This window comes from Takifugu flavidus, chromosome 16 (genome assembly GCF_003711565.1).
Source record: "Takifugu flavidus isolate HTHZ2018 chromosome 16, ASM371156v2, whole genome shotgun sequence".
In the NCBI taxonomy this organism is placed as follows: Eukaryota; Metazoa; Chordata; class Actinopteri; order Tetraodontiformes; family Tetraodontidae; genus Takifugu; species Takifugu flavidus.
The window spans coordinates 10292846-10312264 of NC_079535.1; the positions used below are offsets into that span (position 1 = coordinate 10292846).

Consider the following 19419-nt stretch of genomic DNA (forward strand, 5'->3'; position numbering starts at 1 on the left):
ATCAGCTGTTGATTTAACAGAATAAGACACGTTGGACTCCAGAGGAGGAAGAGCCAGGCGCTCCTTCTGGTAAATCACTTGACACAAATGTAGCGAGGAAAAGAGTGACCGGAGCTGTCAGAACACTCTGGATCACATAATTGGGTTGGGGAAAGTGAAAATACGGCAACCAAACAAGGAATAATGAGCAGCCCAATAAACATTCCTGAAATTCAAGGAGAAAAAAGTTTTCCTTTGCTTCTGTCCTCCGGCCATTGTCCACATTCTTTCGGTCTCTTTTACAGAATCTAAAGTCTGGATAGATTTGGTGAAAGACTGAGTCAGAGCATCAACGTGATGATCGTCACAGGGTGGTGACACAAGCAGTTTCTTATTCCTGACAAGATGGATCACAAAGGATTCACTCCCCGTGTTGGGAAATGCGTACCTATCCTCACCGGCATGATGTGAAGCACAGAGCAAGCAGAAGAAGACAGAGGGAAAACTGCATCTCTGTGAAATCCAATAGGAGCTAGAAGAAGAAGGCAGAATATGATGGAGCGTGGGAGGAGAGCAGCACATCTCTTCCTGCGCTGTCTGTGCTCAAAGGGAAGAGAAGACCTTAAATAGGTCACAGTTAACAGGTCTGCTTCTCAGCGATAACCAAATGGAAAAAGAAGCTCAGACCTCCCCCCAACCCAACCTGGGCTCCACAATAAAGTGCTGCAGACGCTACGGGCCTGGTCCAGACGTAATTACATATCTTTCTCGAGTTCGAGGGGAGGAAGAGTTCAACACATGCGCGGTAACTGCTCTAGAGCCCTGAAGGCAGACTGAAGGCTGCACAGAGCCGGTGGTGCACCAGCTGATCATGAAATTTACATCAAGATGACTCTCGTATACTCAGACACGTGAAAAGCACTGAGAATAAAAAGGACCTGGTCCACCGGGAAAGAATGGATGGGCAGGGAACGTCTGACCCGGAGTGACCGGTTTTCTTTCATCATTGAAGTCGTGATCCGTATCAGCAGAAGTGGGGTCACATTTGGTGAAGAACACAAGAAAGTGATTGAAGCATCAACAGCGCTGCCATTCATGCGCACACAGCCGTGCTAGCGTGCACGAGTTTAAAGCCATATCTACCTAATCAATTTCTATCACGCACAGCAACAATTTCACATGAGACGAGTTCAAACTCTGGCAACTTAAGAGGGACAAATAAACCAAAGCCAAACCATGAGAGTAGGAAAGAGATGATGACATGATACAGGAACTCACGTCTCTTATCTCCTTTTAAAAACACTTGCCTTGTGATCTGGGGTAGACCGCCACAGAGCCACTGACCAGGCCCACATACAGACAGTTTTTCTTGTACACCAGGCTGGTGACAGTGGACTTGTCCGGGGTGAAGAAGTGTTGCAGACGTACTTTCTTGGACCGTTGACTGCTCTTATAAACGATGATGCTTGACAGGACGGGAGATTAAGTCAGAATCTCAATATGTTGCCTTTAAAAGATAGCTTGACTTTTATTTTTAAAAAACAGCTGAGCGCTGACCTTCAGGGTTACATGAATAACCGTTATTATTACTCTACCTGCCCTCCTCCATGCCCAGACAGATGCTGGGGGTGTCGCTAGCCTTCGCCAAGGGGACGTGGTTGTTTTCGCTGATCTTGTCGCCGTTCTCCTGAGGCTGCTCCACAGGTACATAGGCCATGCAGAGGATCCGGGACTCAACGTTGAAACACTCGGTCACCTTAGGGCTGGAGTTCTGCATGGCCACGATGGATATCTGACCCATCTGGTTAGTACAACTGGCAACCTGTAACAGATTTATAGGGATCATATCATTTCACATCCATCCATCCATCCCTCCATCCATCCATCCATCCATCCATCCATGGTCGGGTCGCGGGGGCAGCAGCCTAAGCAGAGAAGCCCAGACTTCCCTCTCCCCAGCTACCTCTTCCAGCTCATCCGGGGGGATCCCCAGGAGTTCCCAGACCAGTCGAGAGACATAGTCTCTCCAACGTGTCCTGGGTCTTCCCGGGGGTCTCCTACTGGAGGGACATGCTCTGAACACCTCACCAGGGAGGCGTCCAGGGGGCATCCTGACTAGATGCCCAAGCCACCTCATCTGGCTCCTCTCAACGCGGAGGAGCAGCGGCTCTACTCCGAGCTCCTCCCGGATGGCAGAGCTTCTCAGCCTATCTCTAAGGCGAGCCCAGCCACCCTACGGAGGAAGCTTGTACCCGTGATCTTGTTCTTTCAGTCATTCCCCAAGGCTCATGACCATAGGTGAGGGTAGGAACGAAGATCGACCGGTAAATCGAGAGCTTCGCCTTTTGGCTCAGCTCTCTCTTCACCACTACGGACCGTTAGCTTTCACTCCCGTCAAAGCTAACTCATGCTGGGCAAATTGAAAGAAAAATATTATGAAACCAGCACTTAACTTGTAGGAGTTTCAATCAACAACTCTGAAAATGCCATTACACTTCTCCCAACAGTTTAAATGTTTCCTCATCAGTAGGAGTAAAGTTTATGACCTGTGGTTTCCCCTCATAAACATAGCATCAGCAGCTATTATCTTCCTGGGATAGTGAGAGTTTATTTGGAGAAAAAACACTGACGCAATCATTTAAATCCCGATTGGCTTTCTCAAAGGGACGTGTTTGCAGGAACACATGGCTGTAATATAAACCAACAGGCTGATAACTTTCTGAAGGCCGCGAGTCTCACCCAGATGCAGCCGTGACCGACAGCAGGCGTGTCTGCTGTGCTCTCCGTGTTGATGTGGGGCTCTGGATTATGAACAGCACATTCCACCTGCAGCAATGAACAGTCACAATAAGAGAGGGTGGACGTATACAACAGCTGGGTCCTGTAAAACCTGATAACTTAATATGCTGACGTCTCCTATGAGTCACGATGAGTGTGACGTTACTTTTTAATAAAAGTAGTGTGGAAAGTGCACATGCAAAATTAGCAAGCGAGGACAGAGGAAGGGTGACAGTAATAGCAGTGTAGAGAGTGTGTTTGGAGAGAGGGAGCTCCAGCACGTAGCGATCTAAATAAAACGGGATTTCTGGAGGATCCAGCAGCGCCCACGACCACGAAAGAGGAGTGCGAATCTAAACATCACATTTATTTCTCATCGATTTAATCTAAAAAATCTGAAATGATTACAGCGATTGCTGACTGTTTCAACTATCCTCACCCTCACTGTAATAAAACACAGCCTGCACAGTGGCGGAACCCCTGACCTTGGCTATATAATCACCATACACAAGCTGAGCTAACCAGCCATAAATTAAGCAGTCAGACCTTGAATTCTTGTAGTTTTGACATGACCACAGGCATTTGTCGAAGTAAGAGAGGGTGCTTCTGCTTTTTGATCTGATTCCCGTCATCCTCAGCAAAAAACCAGCCCTGTAGATTGTCTTCATCTGGAAAACAAAACGTGCACAAATGACATGGCTCATTGGCACGCAGTATTAGCACTGCGAGGGAAAACACTTCAAATATCCCACTCTAAAACAAATCCCTGTTAAACGTATCAGATTTGGATGCAGCTTTGATTATAAATGTCATGTTAAACACGGGTACAGTCACACAGTTCAGAAGAGAAGATAATCATGAAATAGGCAGTGAACTGTACCTAAAGCCAGTTTAGCCATCTGCAGGTTACTGATCCATGACTGTTTGATAGCTGGGCTGTGAGTATTGAACACGGCACTGAAGTAGGTGGGTTTTCCTGACCTGGAATTGTTCAGAGATAAGAACAAAGTAGAACTGAGTCATTTTTTATGTGTCATTTCAAGTTTGAATAAATGATATCAAAGCTGTTTGGAGAGACACACACAGCAGCTCCTCCAGCCAGAGGTATACCAGATATTAAAACATTAAAACATTAAGTGCTCAACTCAGAGACCATAAAACAGAATGATAAATCAATCACTGTTTGGGTTCAGCAGCCCACATCACACTGCTTAATTGTGCAAAGCAGCATAGGAACACTGTGGAATCTTTGAATACTTTAGCAAATTGAGGTTCTGAATCCAAGTCCAGTGTTTAAACCGCGCTTGAAGCTTGTGTGCAAACCATTCATCAACATTTTTTACAGTAAAATACCCAATAGGGTCAAATAGAAGTCATGCTGTTACATCAATATTACCTCACCACAATAACAGGACAAAACGAGACAAAAATCAATGTCAAGTATTGCTTCAACCAGCATAAAAGAACCAAGTTGTGGATATGTGTTAACTCCTGAAAGAGAGCATGTGACAGCTCAAACAAGGTGCCCTCCTGAGAACCACGTGCCGGCTATGGTAGCGTGTGTAAACGTGTGGCATGAAAATATGCCCCCACAACAGCTGCAGCAACTGAGTAGCCTGTGGTTGCAAACACTGATGTGCATTCCCTTTCCTCCCCTGAGATTAAAGTCTCAGATTAGAGCTGGTGGAGAAAAGAGTTTATCCAAAAATCCAAACGTACACTAATGCTCTGGTAATGCTACGGACATGGAAGTGCTAGAAGGGCAGATGGACAAAGCAGGGTAACAAGGGATAAACACAAAGCTAGGATAAATAAGAGCAGGCCAGGGGTTAGGGTAAAGACATCGGACTCTTTGGGGGTTGGTTTCAATGTAAAATGGGTCATCCCTCATAGAGGTGGATGTCTTTCTTCTTAAACTTACATTAGAAAAGGAGAAAAAATACAATATTTCACTGATATTCCTCAATAGTAAATTGCATTACATTGTTTTTTAAGGAGCTGTATATGAATGAAAATCTATGGCAGAGGTGGTCAAATCCAGTCCTAAATGGCCTTAATCCAGCCAGATTTTCTTTCCTACCAGGCAGAAAATGCTTCCTCCAAGGAAAATCAGATCCCAGGTGACCTGGAGGATAAAAATCCCGGCTGGATTGAGCCAGGCATTTCTGATCTATAAGGTATATAAGTATGTGAGCTTGTGCGTATGTGTGTTATATAATACAAACTTGTCTTGTTTTCCAGGCAGCTGGAGTTGGATCCTGCATCGGTCAGCAGCCCTGATCTCCTCCTCCTTCTTCAGTATCAGTCTCTGCAGACCCGATACCCAGTCCTGGGCCACCGTTGGGTTCACGTTCTGCACAGAAGTACATTCAACAAAACACAGTGGAGTAGATCTCAAATGCTAAATATGTGGCGAGGAAATAAACCCGCAACAACCTGGGATCAGATTCCAGGTTGAAAACGTATGAACTCATCTGGAGCACCAGAGCTCCGTCAGCAGCATTTAGGTAATGGAATCTAGTGATTGACTGGCATTTAACAGTTCATACATCTTTTTTTACATCTCTCCCTGCAAGCTTCTCTGTTACTCTGCCTCCCACTCTTTTTCTGAGAGTACGCAGCACACACTCCTGCTGTATTCTGCTGTAAACTTCTACTGACAGCACAGACAGACTCTGTGTGCACTCACATGATATCAGAGGCCTAAGTGGGTCAAATCAGGCTTTAGAGGATCTTTAATTGGCATTGGAGACACATTCCACCACTGAAACATGATTTATCTAAAAAACAAGCCCTTATTGACATTTGAGCAAAAATAAAAAAAAGATGCTGAATATAAATGTAAATGTGCTGAGTTAGACTGCTCAAATATTTGAGTATATGGAGTTTCCCAGAATATTGACTAACTGTAAAATGATGCCAAGAATGACATAAAGCTTCACGCATCCTGTAGTTCCATTCCACCCAACTATGAAATATATTTCAAAATGTTTGTTTGGGATGGAGTAAAGCACCCATTTAGGAGGTTAGTTACACTTCGGGGGATCTTGGCCCAAGGGAAAATTACAACTTGAAAAAAGCCGAATGGAGCTGCGAAGATATTTTAACGCTGTATTTGTGTGACAGTACCTGGTAGTTGCCTTTGAGGCTGCTGATCATGCTGGAGATCTGGTTAACCAGGCCAAGGTCATGAATTAGGTTCTGCAGATCTTGGTACAACTGACCAGGCCCCATGTACAGCTTGTCTACAGAAAAGACAAAAATAAACATCAAATGAAGAAATGGACGGCAATGCCAGCTGATTTTAATCGCAAAAAGTAACTGCGGGTAACGAGAAATAGAGCTGAGACACTAGCGCACATTTTAAATACCAAATCTGAGGCGGACAACGGCAGTCTGACAGAAGCAGAAAAGAATGGACAAACAAGGACAAAGATCAATAAAACCTAATGAAACCGTTTCCCACAGGGAGCGGTGACGGTTCCGCAAACTTGGCACAGAATCTCAGCAGCTCGTCTGCCTGTTCAGAAGAGCCTGTGTTAGCTTTGAGAGGCCACACAAACACTCTCTTCTTGTTCATACATGTCAACTGACGTCTTCAGCTCCTTATTGCACGGACACCGTGACAGATAAGCTATTTTTGTAGTGAGGCACCACACATAAAACCTGAAAATCCTGTGTAATATATCAGGACGGATAGGCAGATGGAAACAAGAGCTTGCTTTGTGCGTTCACAATCACAAAAAGGGGTTTGGCAGAAAAGAAAATGCCTGTCAGTTTCACAAAATGTTCAGCTGTAAAGTTATTGAGGTCATTTCACAGAATGGTTGAGCTAACAAACACAGGAGCCAAATTAAATCTAACTGGAAACATGTCAGTGCTCACGGAGGGGCAAATGAGCGCGAACGCACAGCTAAACGGCAGCAGTCTTTGGCAACAATATGACATTGTTTGCTACAGCCTTTCTCCATTTCCCTTCCTTTCCCCCCGCTTCATCTTCTTTCAAACCGTGATGGCGACTGCCCGATGCTCCATCTCCGGGGCATCTCAGCCCGTTCCTGCCCTGGAGGGTTTGTGGATGGGGCCAGCAAAATTCCCAAGTGATGGTGTTCAGGTTTTATTTCCCAGAGCACAGCTTGGTTTTACTGAGAACTGAGCAGCGCTACATGTGTGGGACACAGCGGGCCGACTGAGTGCACGGAGTTTGGATTTCATGGGCGATAACTTCCTACTGCATTTCATTCATTTTACTGGAGCCAAGCATCAACACCACTCACGTAGACTATTAGTGACTCACATTGCTAGACTGGACCTTTTTGTTATTGTGTCTGTGGTAAATACATGGACCTGAATATAATTTTCATGGTTCATATGTTTCTCTCAGGCAGAGGCGTCCAACCCAGTCCTACAAGGGCCCCAATCCATCAGGGTATTCAGTCCAACCAGGCAGATAACTGCTTTCACCAGGGAAACTGGGCTCCCGGGTCAAAGCAGGTGTCTCTCCGGTAAGACAGAAACGATGGATTCGGGCCCTCGCAGACACCTGATCTAAAGGCTGTCACAAAGGAGGAAACGGGGAAAATACTCTAGCTCAAAATAAAGATCAACTTCACCAAGGAGGTTAAGTGGCAGCCAGCGTATGTTTGATTTTAACAAAGTAACTCAAAAAGGTTTGAATGGAGTTTAATGACACTTTCAGGAAGTGTTGATAAAGGGCCTCAGAACAGATGATTCAATTCTAGTGATATTCCAGAGATGAAAGCCGAGGGACTTTAACGCTTACGCTAGCAAAGGTCTGTGCTCTTCCAGTGCTTTTTTTCTCTAATTCTTGATATTATTGTTGCAACACTAGGTTTTATATAAGAATCAGGCATAAAGACTCAAATATAACTCTATTATTAAAGTGTATGCATAGAGAAGTGCTGCGATCAGATTGTAACCTACACAAAGTATCTCAAAGTATCTATAAATACTCGATTTTGATGTACATCCTGTATCTAAAATAGTCCAAACAAAAAAGTGGAAGACGAATCAACAGTCCCCCGACAGTGAGCCCAGCTGGGCTCCTTCACTCTGAGGGTTTCTGGTAAAACAGTCAGCCTTCCTGAGCACAAACAACATGGTGCATCCACAAATATGACATACTTCAGATCGCCCAGAAATGACGCGTCTGGATGGCGGCCTGATTACTACGCAGCGTACAGAAGAGATGAACTCAGCACACAGACATGCGAGGAGGTGACATCATTCGCTGGAGAGTCTTTTCACTGCCTTCTTTGCAGTCTGGTCACTCAGCTGCCTTTGGCTGAAAACACTGGGCTGTGCTCAATCGTTTCCACTTGCTTAAAGTTCCTGGAAACAGATTCTCTCAAGCACACGGAGAACTGGAACTTGAGTTTAACATTTACAAATCAGACGGGACCAAAATCCATCCAATCAAAATGACCGAATTTGTTATTTATGTTATTGAACAGCCAGAACAGATGTTACTCGGGTCTGTCTGTGCCATCTGGTCCATGTACCCATGGGGAGGCAGGTGGCAGGACAGGAGATTCCCATTTACCCTTTTCACTTAAAAAAGATGATGAAGAGCTACTGGGATGCTTTGAAAACCGACACAAATACATGTAGATCAATCCTGTGTAGAAGGGCTGAAATTTGACTTTGATGGCCATCAAACTGGTGGGTGGGCTGTACTGCAGCACAACCCGCAGCAGCAGATTGGAGATTATATAACTGTATTACTAATAAAAATCAAACATTCAGAGCTTGAAGGTGTGTGAGAAATAAACGGTGTTGTGTGTTTTACAGCCTGCTGCCACTGAGTCCTTGACCTCAGAGTTTAAACACAACCTTTGACCATCCAAAGACCGTACACAAGCACAGCCCTCAGCACTACAGTAATGTGCACGACCAATACCTCAGTTTAAACACACACACGCGCTGTAGAATAAATAAGAGACTACAGTAAAAATGCAGTGCTGCGACCACAAAAACATACACTCTCAGTCGAGCCCTTGTTTGTGTGCTCTGGGCTTTTTAAAGTGGCTGAGCAGCTGCCCGTGTCAGAACAGAACCCAAATGGAAAGACTAGAATCACTTGGCAGATGGCAGACCGAAGGACTGCATTTGGAAAGAAACACACACTCAGCTGGAGGCTTGAAGGGGCTGAGACAATTTCACATTTAAATGTCTGAAAATGTCAAGTGAGAAACAAACACATTCACTTCTACACACCATTACATTACTCTTCATAACTGGAAATCTGCAGCTTAATGATGTTCCCATGAATATATTATCCGCATTGAGAACCCAACTCAAACAGCCAATTACTCCAGAGAGCATCATAAACACCGACAGGCTGCTTATTCACAAGGATTCGCCGTGAGACCGTGAGAGACCGTGGTTCATACTTGGCTTTGCATTGATGACCACCTTCTCCCCCGAATGCGGTGCTGGGTAGTGACTGTTGTCGGCCATGTCCTCGCTGGACCCAAACTCCAGGATTTCCACAAAGTTAAGAGGGACACTCCACTTCAGCAGAAACTTCTGGTCATGAGGGGCATGGCTGTTGCCATTCCCGCTGCCCTCCGGACATCTGGAGAGAGCAGATAGGAGGAAGTGACAGAGACTCACATCTGTGTTATAAATATCAAATACTCGATATTTTCTGTCCTGCAGGCGCATAAACCTACATACATAGTAGCATGAGACAGTATAGTAAACAACAATCTCCAATCCCAGGATAGAAGCAGCTAAAATAGAACCATTTCATTAACCTGTTCTAAGCAGCAAACCACAGTGGGTGAAGCATGTACGTACTAATCCCAGAATGTCCCTGTGGTCAAATGTCTCTTCAAGGACACCAGTTCTACAAAGTGTTTTCTCTTTTAATCTTCACTTTCTACAGTTGAGCTCAATTTGTAGATGTGTTGATATTTCCATACAGAAGGTGAAATAAGAGTTATTACTGTCTAAAATGAGCAACAAAGTATGAATGAATGGAGGACGTAATACTGAAGAAGGTGCAAATCAGAGGAGAACAGGTCTGCTTTGTTCCTCTTACCGGATATTGGGTGTGGCACACATGAGAACATCGTTGAGTAAAAAGAGGCGTCGCTCCTTAGTTTTAATGATTTCACCACGGTCGCTGTAGACGGTCTCGATCATGTCATCTGAACGGATCAGGTAGCGGCTGCCGTTACTCAGAAGCTGATGGAACAGGCAGTTATATACTTAGATGCTGTACAAGGTCTCAGCAGTGCAACACACAGCTCAGCCAGACTTGAGGTAAACATGTTTCTATACAATGGAGGCTGCAGATGCACAAATAACCAGGGGAAATTGGTGTCTACTCAGTCTTCTGAGCGTTTGATGGTCCATGGTCAGCCGATATGAATACGCTCCCTGAGCAATGAATCAATCAGATTCAGATGCAAACCTTGTTCAGGTAGCGTTCGTTCATGGCCTTTGCGATGTGACGGATCTCACATCGTTGGTCAGCTTCCCTCTTTTTTTCGTTAAGCTTCTCTGCCAGGGTCTCCAGTTCGGTCAGCGCCATCTGCAGGGGCAGACGGTCTGCATGACCGACCGGTGTGTTCTTCAGCATGTCCTGAAGAAGCATTGCATATTATCATTTCATCTTTGTTAACGAATCACATAAATGACACACACTTAAAAAAAATCTAAGTAAAAGAAAATGCAAATCAGGGAGATTTTACTGCCAGCCCAAATCAGTGTTCAAATATGTGTATGTACCGCCCCCTACTGGTAAATATTCATAACGCGAATATTTCCAATAATAAGAATGTGATAACGTTTCTTTCTACCTGAAGGAGCAAAATGAATTGTGGAAATCTCTGGATAGGTTTCATCATCAGGCCATACAAAGTCATTCTGTCACTACTTGTTTCCTGGCGATGCTGAGCGTGGGGAGACATGGCAGTGAAGATTTTATTGCAATGCTGATTACACAAACATACAAAGATCCTAAAAGCAAGAACATTTGTGACTTGATGAACACTTCTCTCGAACCTTAAGGAATTCCAGGAAGCCGGGTTTGGAAGCACAGGTTTTTCTCACCACAGCCATTGCAGTGCTGAAGTTGTTCACATACTCACTGTAGGCATCCAACACCATGGACTTAGAAAACTGTTGAGAAAACGGGACGGTTGGAAACAACGCACATGCATGCATACATTAAGTAGGGAATGTGACATTAAGCCTATTTGAACCTATAGCATAAATTGTGTGATGGCATGATCCATCTGTGACACAGCACAGATGCACAGATAGCTAAATTAACAACATAAAACACACATTTTGCCAAACCCAACAGCCCATGTGATTTAGATAATGCTCAGAACTGTTTATGAAGCGCTGCTTGTGGTGCATGTAACACCAGACCTGACTGATGAGTGTTGCGACATCACACTATAAGGTGGCATTATTATTTTTATCACAGAAATACAAATAGTGAGGTGGGCAATTATGATTGAGATGTTGCACGACAACTGTGACAACTGTGAGTTGTTAGATAATTACAAAGCAGTATGAAACGTCATCCTACCGACGCCACAAAGACATCCCCGATCATTTCCAGGCTGTCCCACTCGGCTACGCGGCTGGCTAGGGCGATCTGAAAGAGGAAGTGGCACTGCAAGATCTCCCTCACCCGATAGAAGGTTATTTTCAGCTTCCTGTCACTCAGCAGCCTCGGCTCAATCTGAGACAGGGGTTTCTCATAGTGCTGATGAAGCAGATAAAGTGGGAAAAGAACACTTAAAATCATATAACGGTGGATATGTGCTCACTGCAACCTCATGTGCATACCTCCAATATCCTTTTCAGCGCATCAAGATAGTTCTTCTCACTCTCCAAGATAGAACCCAAGATACATCTTCTCACCAGCTACAACGGGAGAACACTGACTGTTGGGAGTTGTCTTTTTATGGCGAAAAGCAGCCGTCATGCAAACGGAGCAGGAGGGAAGGAAACATTGTACCTGTTGCTGCGTGAGATCATCTGGTGCTGGACAGAAAACTGGCTCCACGTTGAAGCAGTCCACCTCAATAAAGAGTTCAGACTCCTCATCCTCAAAACAGGATGACTTCCTCTCTAAATAATGAACAGGATTTTATTCAAACTTCAATTTTGATTAAAAAAAAGCCTGTATAGTAAAAGGTAGACAAATACTTATTTGTAAAAGCGTCTTCCAAACCTTGACAGAAGGATTTAGTCTTGATGAAGCAACGGCCTTTCTTCACTGCAGCTTTGGTTTTCTCAAGTCCATCTTTGGTCCCTTCCTTGGCTGCTTTCACCAGCTTTTGCATCTTTGACAACACAACATTAAAATGTTTCACTCTCCACAACAACTCGCCCTAAACAATATTTAAAATAATACAGAAATATTCAGGAACTTAGTTGACATTCCTGCTTAAGATAAGCAGGACGGAAGCTGTGTTAGAAAGGGGGAATAAAAGCAGTGGAGCGATGGAACAGACCAACAACTGGACAAGAAAAACGCATTAGTACATCGTAAACACAAAGAATGCGTTGCTACACCGGAGGCACGTGTATCAATGCCACTAATGGTTAACTTTAAAAATGTAAACAGGATCTACAACAACCTCCACTACGTAAATGAGCGAGACAAACCAGTGCAGCCAACAGGAACGTGAATGAACTGCATTCCCAACACCAGTATCACCATTACCACCACCTGGAGTCATTCACATCAGAGCAGGATGGAGTATGGAGTCAGTGAGAGATGCCTAAAGAGTTAAACTAGACTTGAGGGTAAAGGGCTGGGACTACTAACACAGACAGGTGAGTTCAGCCTCAGCTGTTTTACCTTCTGCTCGTGTTTCTGTTTGAGCTGCTGCAGCTCTACTGTTCCCACTGTATTTGCCATTAGCTCTTTCATCTTTTTCTCATAGTGTTCTTTCAAGCGTGTCAGATCTTGAGAGAGCTAAACAAAAGCAAAGCAGGCATTACTGGTTACTGTGGTCTCAGTCCGCCCCTGAACGTTTCTGCTGAATTGACTTATTCAGGAAGGTGCATCAGAGGAGGAAGGAGGGGAAAGATGGCTGAAGTTTCTGGAGGTTTTCTTAAAGAACTGAAAAACTGTATGGTGAAAAGACACTAGAACACTAGCTTTACATTACACACATTCACTTCCTATTATGACCTCAACTCATACTAAACAATTTGTCTTTTTTTTTTTTTTTTCAGCTTTTTACTAAGAAAAGAGAATCCATTTTTGTAAACTGTTGAGAAAGCCTTGACTCATCTGTTGGATTCTCCATCCTAAACACACAGACTTTATTACTGATCAGTTGTTTTCACTGTATAGACTCCTTTATCACTATCTTAATATAAACTATCGTGTCGGACAAAAGAAAAACATCTTTCACAAAGCAACAAAAATTGAATCCCTGCTTTGTCTCCTCCACCCCCGCACAGATGTGTCACATACTGCCGTAAGAGTTGTTGTCCTCTGTAAGAGGAAGAACAGAGCAATTGTTATACATACATGGGTTTTCCTCTGAGGGGGCTTTCGTCTCATGAAAGCATGGGGCACGCCATTCTCCGGGCAACCTTCTGCATCGCTGTGCTCATCGTAGCTTTCAAACTCACTGGAGCTCCAGCCGTTGTCCAGGGAGCTGTTACAACCCCCCTCCTCTCCAACCTCCACATCATCATAAATCATCTCATCTGGATCTGTATAAATAAGATCATTTCTCGATGTTCTTTATGGAAATACTGTTATCCACAGAACATAGGGAGCACATGCAAACTAAAACTAAAACAAAACCACAGCAACAGCAACAGACAGGAACTGAGAGTAAACTAATATGATTGCTAACCTGTGTTGGAGTCGGAATTCTCTCTGGGTACGTCATCATAAATCACGTCATCTGGACCTGAAGCAGGCAGTCACATTGAGGAATGCGTGATTTTAAACATTCAAAAGTTGGTTCAAGCACTAAACAGAATGGGATGTTCAAAAGAAAAGCTTCTGCAGTATCTGCTTCCTCAAAAGAGCAAGGAAGGAAGTATGTAGGAATTGGCCCGAAGGCACAGACTTTCTGTGCACAGGCAAGTACGTATCACTAGCAATTGCATTCTTTCCATCAGATAAAGATTTTCTCTCTTACTTTCCATCCATGCAGTGTTGGCAGGATCTGCTGCCCATTTAGCCAAAGCATCCTCTTCTGTAATAGGTGGATATTCTTCACTGAAAATACTTCCAAAACACACACAAAGAAATCATTTAAACTTCATATAAACTAAGAAATGTAACATTGTTGTATTATTTTGTCTTCACTGATATTCATCTAAGAATGACTACGTTCACCAGAAACTACAATAGAAATTAAATAGTACCAACATGTGTCGTACCTGTCAGAAGAGGCAGCGCTTGTCCCAACAACTGTGACTGAGTGAGGAAAGAAAAAACTGTTCAAAAGCAAACCTACAAGAACATATATCATCCTAGGAAAGGCTTTCAAATTAAAAACAAAAGAGTGGTTATTTCTAATACACTGCTATGAAAATAAATCTACAATAAGGCAAGAAGACATCCTGGATTCTGGAGAACTTTGAAACGTTGTTATAACTGCATTTATTTACCACTAGAGGTCACTAATGAGTCCATTTGCACTTGGGTAACAAACAACTGAGGAAACAAAAGGATTTGTGGTAAATAAAGTTATTTACACTTCTATTCAGTTGAAAAACTCTTCAGAAAATTAGTTTTCTAGAAAACAAAAGAGGGTAAAGACTGTATTAAAAATTATTATTGCACAAGTTGATGACATTCCAAGTTTTAAGCCCTAAAAGATCTGAGTATTTCATTCTAATGCGACCTCTGTGTCTCTGTAAGAAAATTACAGTGTAATCAGGGTCTTCAGTGTGCCAGGCCACAGGCTTGGACTCTGCTATTGCTAGAATTTTTTGGGAAACCGGAAAAACCTCACAGCCAGCAGAGATCTTTGGGGAGGGCTAAATTTAGTCCCCATTTCCTTGTGGCAAGGCTTTTGAAAAACAGAAAGGACAGAGCGCAGCGGCAGCTCTGAACCCTGTGACTGGAGAATCCCTCTCAAAAGCTAGAATAAAAATCCACACAAGATTTGTCAACGCCGAATGATCTAATTTACCGTCATCGTCCACAGAGAGGTGTCGAATGATCACCGGTGTGGTGTAAGCTGGGGTGATGAGCGGTACATTCGAGGGGGTTGCGTAGCCGGGGGGCACCGGCACCGAGTATACAGAAGTGACTCCGACATGACTGGTGCTGGTATCTTCTGCTTCCCTGGCCTGGTCTTTGGACTCTGTCGGTGAGGCTGCAGAGGGGAGGGGCTGGTGTTGCTGCTCGGGCAGCTGGTGATGAAGAGGATTGATCTCAATCACAGAATAGGGGTTGACTTTGCTTTGGGGGGCGCTCCTTGGGGCAGACTGTGGAGGGTCAGATGCCTCCTTGTCCTCCCACCCTGTGGACGCACCACCAACGGGCTCTCAATAAGGTCATAATAGTGTTACGTCACAGTTTACTTGGTTTATCATGGTAACACAAACTAAATACTATTATACTAGAATGTCGACTATTGCTACAAACCTGTGTGTTTGGGGTCAGAGTTAAGAGGAGGCGGTGGAGGTAAAGCAGCCTCCCTGTCAGCAGCAGAAGCCACCTCTTCTGCCGTGTCCCCACCTGCCGCACGGGGTCTGCTGGTGGTTGTAGTGTCTGCTAACGCTGGAGCTGTGTTGGACGCGATGGGAGGTTCTGGGAGGTCAGGGTCGGGGAGAGCGCGACTGGCCTCGCCACGGTCCCGGCCGTCACCCACGCAACTGGGAGAAGGGGCTTCGGGGGGAGGGTGGTCAGCCTCTGGGATGTCATCGCCGCTGTCAAAGTCAAAGGCTTCCCCCTCATCTTCATCCACAAAGGCATCGTTGTCTGCCAACACTAGGAGCAAAGAGGGCAGCTGAATCACAGAACAGAAGCAGAGAACAACGGATCCTCAACAGTTCTGCAGTAGGAAGGAGCTGCTGGACTCATCAGCTTTCTGTTCTAATTCTTATTAACTGCCACTTATTTCCAATAAGGGTCATCATTCTGAACATGCTTACATGCTTATAGAAGTTTTATTTCACTGCTAACGGACACACGTAGGTGGCAGTGGTTTGTTTTCTCACACAAGATTTGCACCGAAACAGCAAACTAGGACAAACTAAGTTTTCACAGGCACCGTCTCGGAGCAGTCACTCTGCAGCAGACAGGAAGCCAACAGAAAAACGTCTTTCAAGTTTCCACATTCCAATTAGGCCAGCAGGAAAGAGAGTTGTTACTCCCATTGGTGACTTGCGCAGTACAGACTTGTTATGAGATGTAACAAGCACAGGGAGGACAGCGATGCTTAATTAACAAAGATAGAGGAAGCCCAGATTTCTCAAGGTGGCTGCATGTCTTTCCTTGTAATTACTTGCTTAAAACTACGCACACTGTGGTCAGTCATCTTAAACTGATGATAAAACCACTGAAATATTTGCTGCCTTCGTTAAGATGGTCAATGCTGCTGTTAGTTTAATTTGACCTCAGGACATGTTGAAGCGTGGTTATCACTAGCACTAGTAGGAGGCCAAAGAACCAGCTCCTGGCTGAAATAGCTCCATTGGGAGAGTGTTAGACTGAAGTTCTGAAGGTCCCAGGTTCAATTCTGGGTTCCAGCATTTTGACCGTTCCTGTCCCCCCCTTAATTCCTAGATTGCTACACATGCAACACTTCTGCTTAGCATGTGCACCTGCTTCCTAAGCCTGTTTTAACTGACATTTCTCAACAAACCACGTCCACTGTAACGTGCTTTGTTATCTCTCCGAGTTAGTGTGTTTCAACAATCCAGTGACCAGGTTAATTCTGGATTGAACTCAACAGTCTGAGTATCTGTGAAGCGTCTCCCAGCAGCTCTAAATCACCAGGGCGGCTCCCTCAGGCTCCAGGCCCTGACAGGTAGTTCCACCCTGCGCGAACAGCCTGTGACTAATGTTCCAGGTCAAAGTTCTGACTCCATGTCCATCTGCACCAGTGAGTTCAGTCCCACAAAAAGGGGGGGTGCAAAGGGTAAACCTTTAAACAGAGATGTTATCTGTCTTTTTCCATCTGCACAACAATGAATAAGTGTGTGGCCGGAGATAAGGCACAACTGGCTCTTTAGCAGTCACAGCATGACCGTGGTAAATATGCCAATAATGACCCTGTGCTGCCCTCACATCCAATCCCAATGTCAAACCCTTGACTGGACCAAAATAGAACATGGCAATATTTGATTAGATTTATCCAGGCAGCGTGTCACATTCAATTTACACCCGTGTTTAAACATTGATCTTGGAGACTGATACTTGACTTTAGGGTTATGCATGCCTGGGTTAGCTAGAGCATAATTAGCACCACAGCTAAATGATAACGTTAATGCCCTTTCCAGTGCAAACATACATACGCACATGATCACATGATCACACTTACTTCAGACATTCCATGTTACATCCTAAACATAGCGGGGAAAACTACACTCAGTATTAACTTTATGTCTTTATATAAAGAGAAATATGCATGAAATGAGTGAACTAAGTGACACACAAGAATGTGGAGACGTGGTGACAATTGAAAATCACACTATGGATTGTGTTCCTTGGGTGGCATCTACACATGGTACACACGTACATAATGGTCTGCTCGTATATGTTACAATAAGTCCCAGCATCACCCTGACAACAAAGTAGCCCTGGCCCAAGTATTTCTATGGCTGGTGTTTATCTCTGCAAGCTGTCTGAGTCTGTGTGTGAGCATGTGTGTGGGAGTGTGTGTGGGAGTGTGTGTAGCATTCAGCCTAATACTGAGGCACATTGTGTGCTATTCCCAACACGACAGCAGATTTTGCCCTCCTCATTCCTCTGTGGCCCAGCTCACACACTCGGCAGCAGTAGGAAAACAGAGGAATTTCATGACGCCCAGCTATACGTGGCCTTCGGGCAGTGAACCGACCACTAGAAGAGCTGCTGGAGTCAACAGGTGTTGCTGTTGCTTTCCCTAAATCTACTGAAACTGGAATTTGCTGAGGCTGCCTTTTAATTATCTCTACCAGACAGTTGGGGAAACCTGTGTGTGTGTGTGGGGGGGGACATCTGGACTCATCGTCCTACTTTACAGACTGCTTGGATTTGAATGTTTCTATAGCAATCTGTGGCCCATAATGGAGAGTGAATTAATAACTTTAACTATGAAGAGGTCCAGTTATTTAACTACTGAAATATGGCTCCTACAGCATTATGCATTATGCAGAACGTGTGGCCCACAGCTAGAATTCTTCACGGCTCTACACCCTGCTTTCACCACCCGAGCTAATTAAACTGAACAGATAGTACAGGTGAGTGGTCTTTTAGTGCACAAGGACAAGAACACAATGTAGAAAAAAAGTTAATTAGGGATCAGTTGCCTTAGACGCGACTACATAGACGTAGTGCAGTTTTCCTTTGTTATCTTCATTAGGAAATAAGTGGCAGTGAGAGGAAATAAAGCCACAGAAAACAACGCAGCTGGCATGAACAGATGAGCTGAGGGACAGGGTGCAGTGGGAACACCTCCGACAGCGTTTACTTCACAATGAAGTGACAGACAAAGAAAGTAGCATGTGTGAGTGACACAGCGCTGTTGACTTTACACTCAGGTGGTGGGGGAGGGAACTCTTCTCCGTCCATTCTCCCTGCACTTCTGCGGCACCAGCTCTTCAGTCAGCTCAGCTTCCCAGACACATACCTAAAGGAGACACACACAGGTTACAGATGGCGAGCTAGTTTCTGCATTTAAAGCATTAGCATTCACGCGTGCAGCGGCAAAAAGCTCAACCGCGTTAGTCAGCGTGGAGGTGTTCTGGTCACGGCGCGTTTGGCATAAACCTCAGAATCTGAAGTAACGCCGATACAGACAAATGACAGCATGACTGAGAACAAAAGCCCCTCTTGTGCTGCTCAGGGACTACTGACGCAACAGCGTGCTGAAGTGTATACAACATTTTCATATGCTAATTAAGGCTGCGCGTAACGACACGGGCGTGAAGGACCGCGGTGCCTGCTGAGTGTCTGAAGTGACGGCGGTTTCCGGGGAAAACAAAATCATTCAAACCCACTTCAGAGTTGGGTTCTAACTCATAGGCACAGACAGATTCATAGAAGAAGAAGTTTTCTTTACAGCTGTGGCTTTATCAAAATAAGTAAATATACGAGACAACAGGAAATTTTCCATTAGCAGCTACGCACTAAATTAGCATTCATACATCTAAACTTTGGCTTTTCCACTGAAACAATATCAATCCATAAAGACGCAGAGGTCAGTTTGATATTTTGTCTTAGGCACCCACATTTTGACTGAGGGAAATGTTATTAGCATGCTTGGGCAGGAGAGACCTTTGGACCTGCATGGGCACGAGAGACATCTGCATTCCTCAGGCAGCAGCAGCAGCAGCAGCAGCAGCAGCAGCAGCTTTGTTTGCACATTGCAGATGTATAATCAGTATCCAGAGGTGACAGTTTCTGTCAAGCTCCCCTCTTCACAACCCACGCTGCCGTTTCCAGACTTCCTCAGATTGGTAGCGTTGACTTAAACGTGTGAG

At 44.6% G+C, this 19419-nt stretch overlaps 1 protein-coding gene across 3 annotated transcripts in view; it reads right to left on the reverse strand.

The window, feature by feature from the left end:
* The window catches only part of arhgef10 (Rho guanine nucleotide exchange factor (GEF) 10), a 30201-nt gene that overhangs the window by 7191 nt on the left and 3591 nt on the right, over positions 1–19419 (reverse strand). For 2 of the 3 annotated variants that reach the window (XM_057058267.1, XM_057058269.1), the window contains exons 2-25: positions 18472–18566; positions 15377–15721; positions 14919–15251; positions 14161–14197; positions 13917–14005; positions 13626–13682; positions 13292–13479; positions 12611–12727; positions 11978–12089; positions 11762–11874; positions 11590–11667; positions 11327–11506; positions 10792–10908; positions 10587–10679; positions 10199–10369; positions 9824–9969; positions 9171–9355; positions 5887–6002; positions 4983–5110; positions 3638–3738; positions 3304–3425; positions 2719–2805; positions 1575–1801; positions 1287–1444 (exon numbers count right to left, since the gene is read on the reverse strand). In XM_057058267.1, the coding sequence (XP_056914247.1) occupies positions 1287–1444; positions 1575–1801; positions 2719–2805; positions 3304–3425; positions 3638–3738; positions 4983–5110; positions 5887–6002; positions 9171–9355; positions 9824–9969; positions 10199–10369; positions 10587–10679; positions 10792–10908; positions 11327–11506; positions 11590–11667; positions 11762–11874; positions 11978–12089; positions 12611–12727; positions 13292–13479; positions 13626–13682; positions 13917–14005; positions 14161–14197; positions 14919–15251; positions 15377–15721; positions 18472–18508 (3337 nt within the window). In that variant the 5' untranslated portion in view covers positions 18509–18566. The remainder of the gene's footprint in view (positions 1–1286; positions 1445–1574; positions 1802–2718; positions 2806–3303; positions 3426–3637; positions 3739–4982; positions 5111–5886; positions 6003–9170; positions 9356–9823; positions 9970–10198; positions 10370–10586; positions 10680–10791; positions 10909–11326; positions 11507–11589; positions 11668–11761; positions 11875–11977; positions 12090–12610; positions 12728–13291; positions 13480–13625; positions 13683–13916; positions 14006–14160; positions 14198–14918; positions 15252–15376; positions 15722–18471; positions 18567–19419) is intronic. The other variant, XM_057058268.1, reaches the window with a different exon arrangement.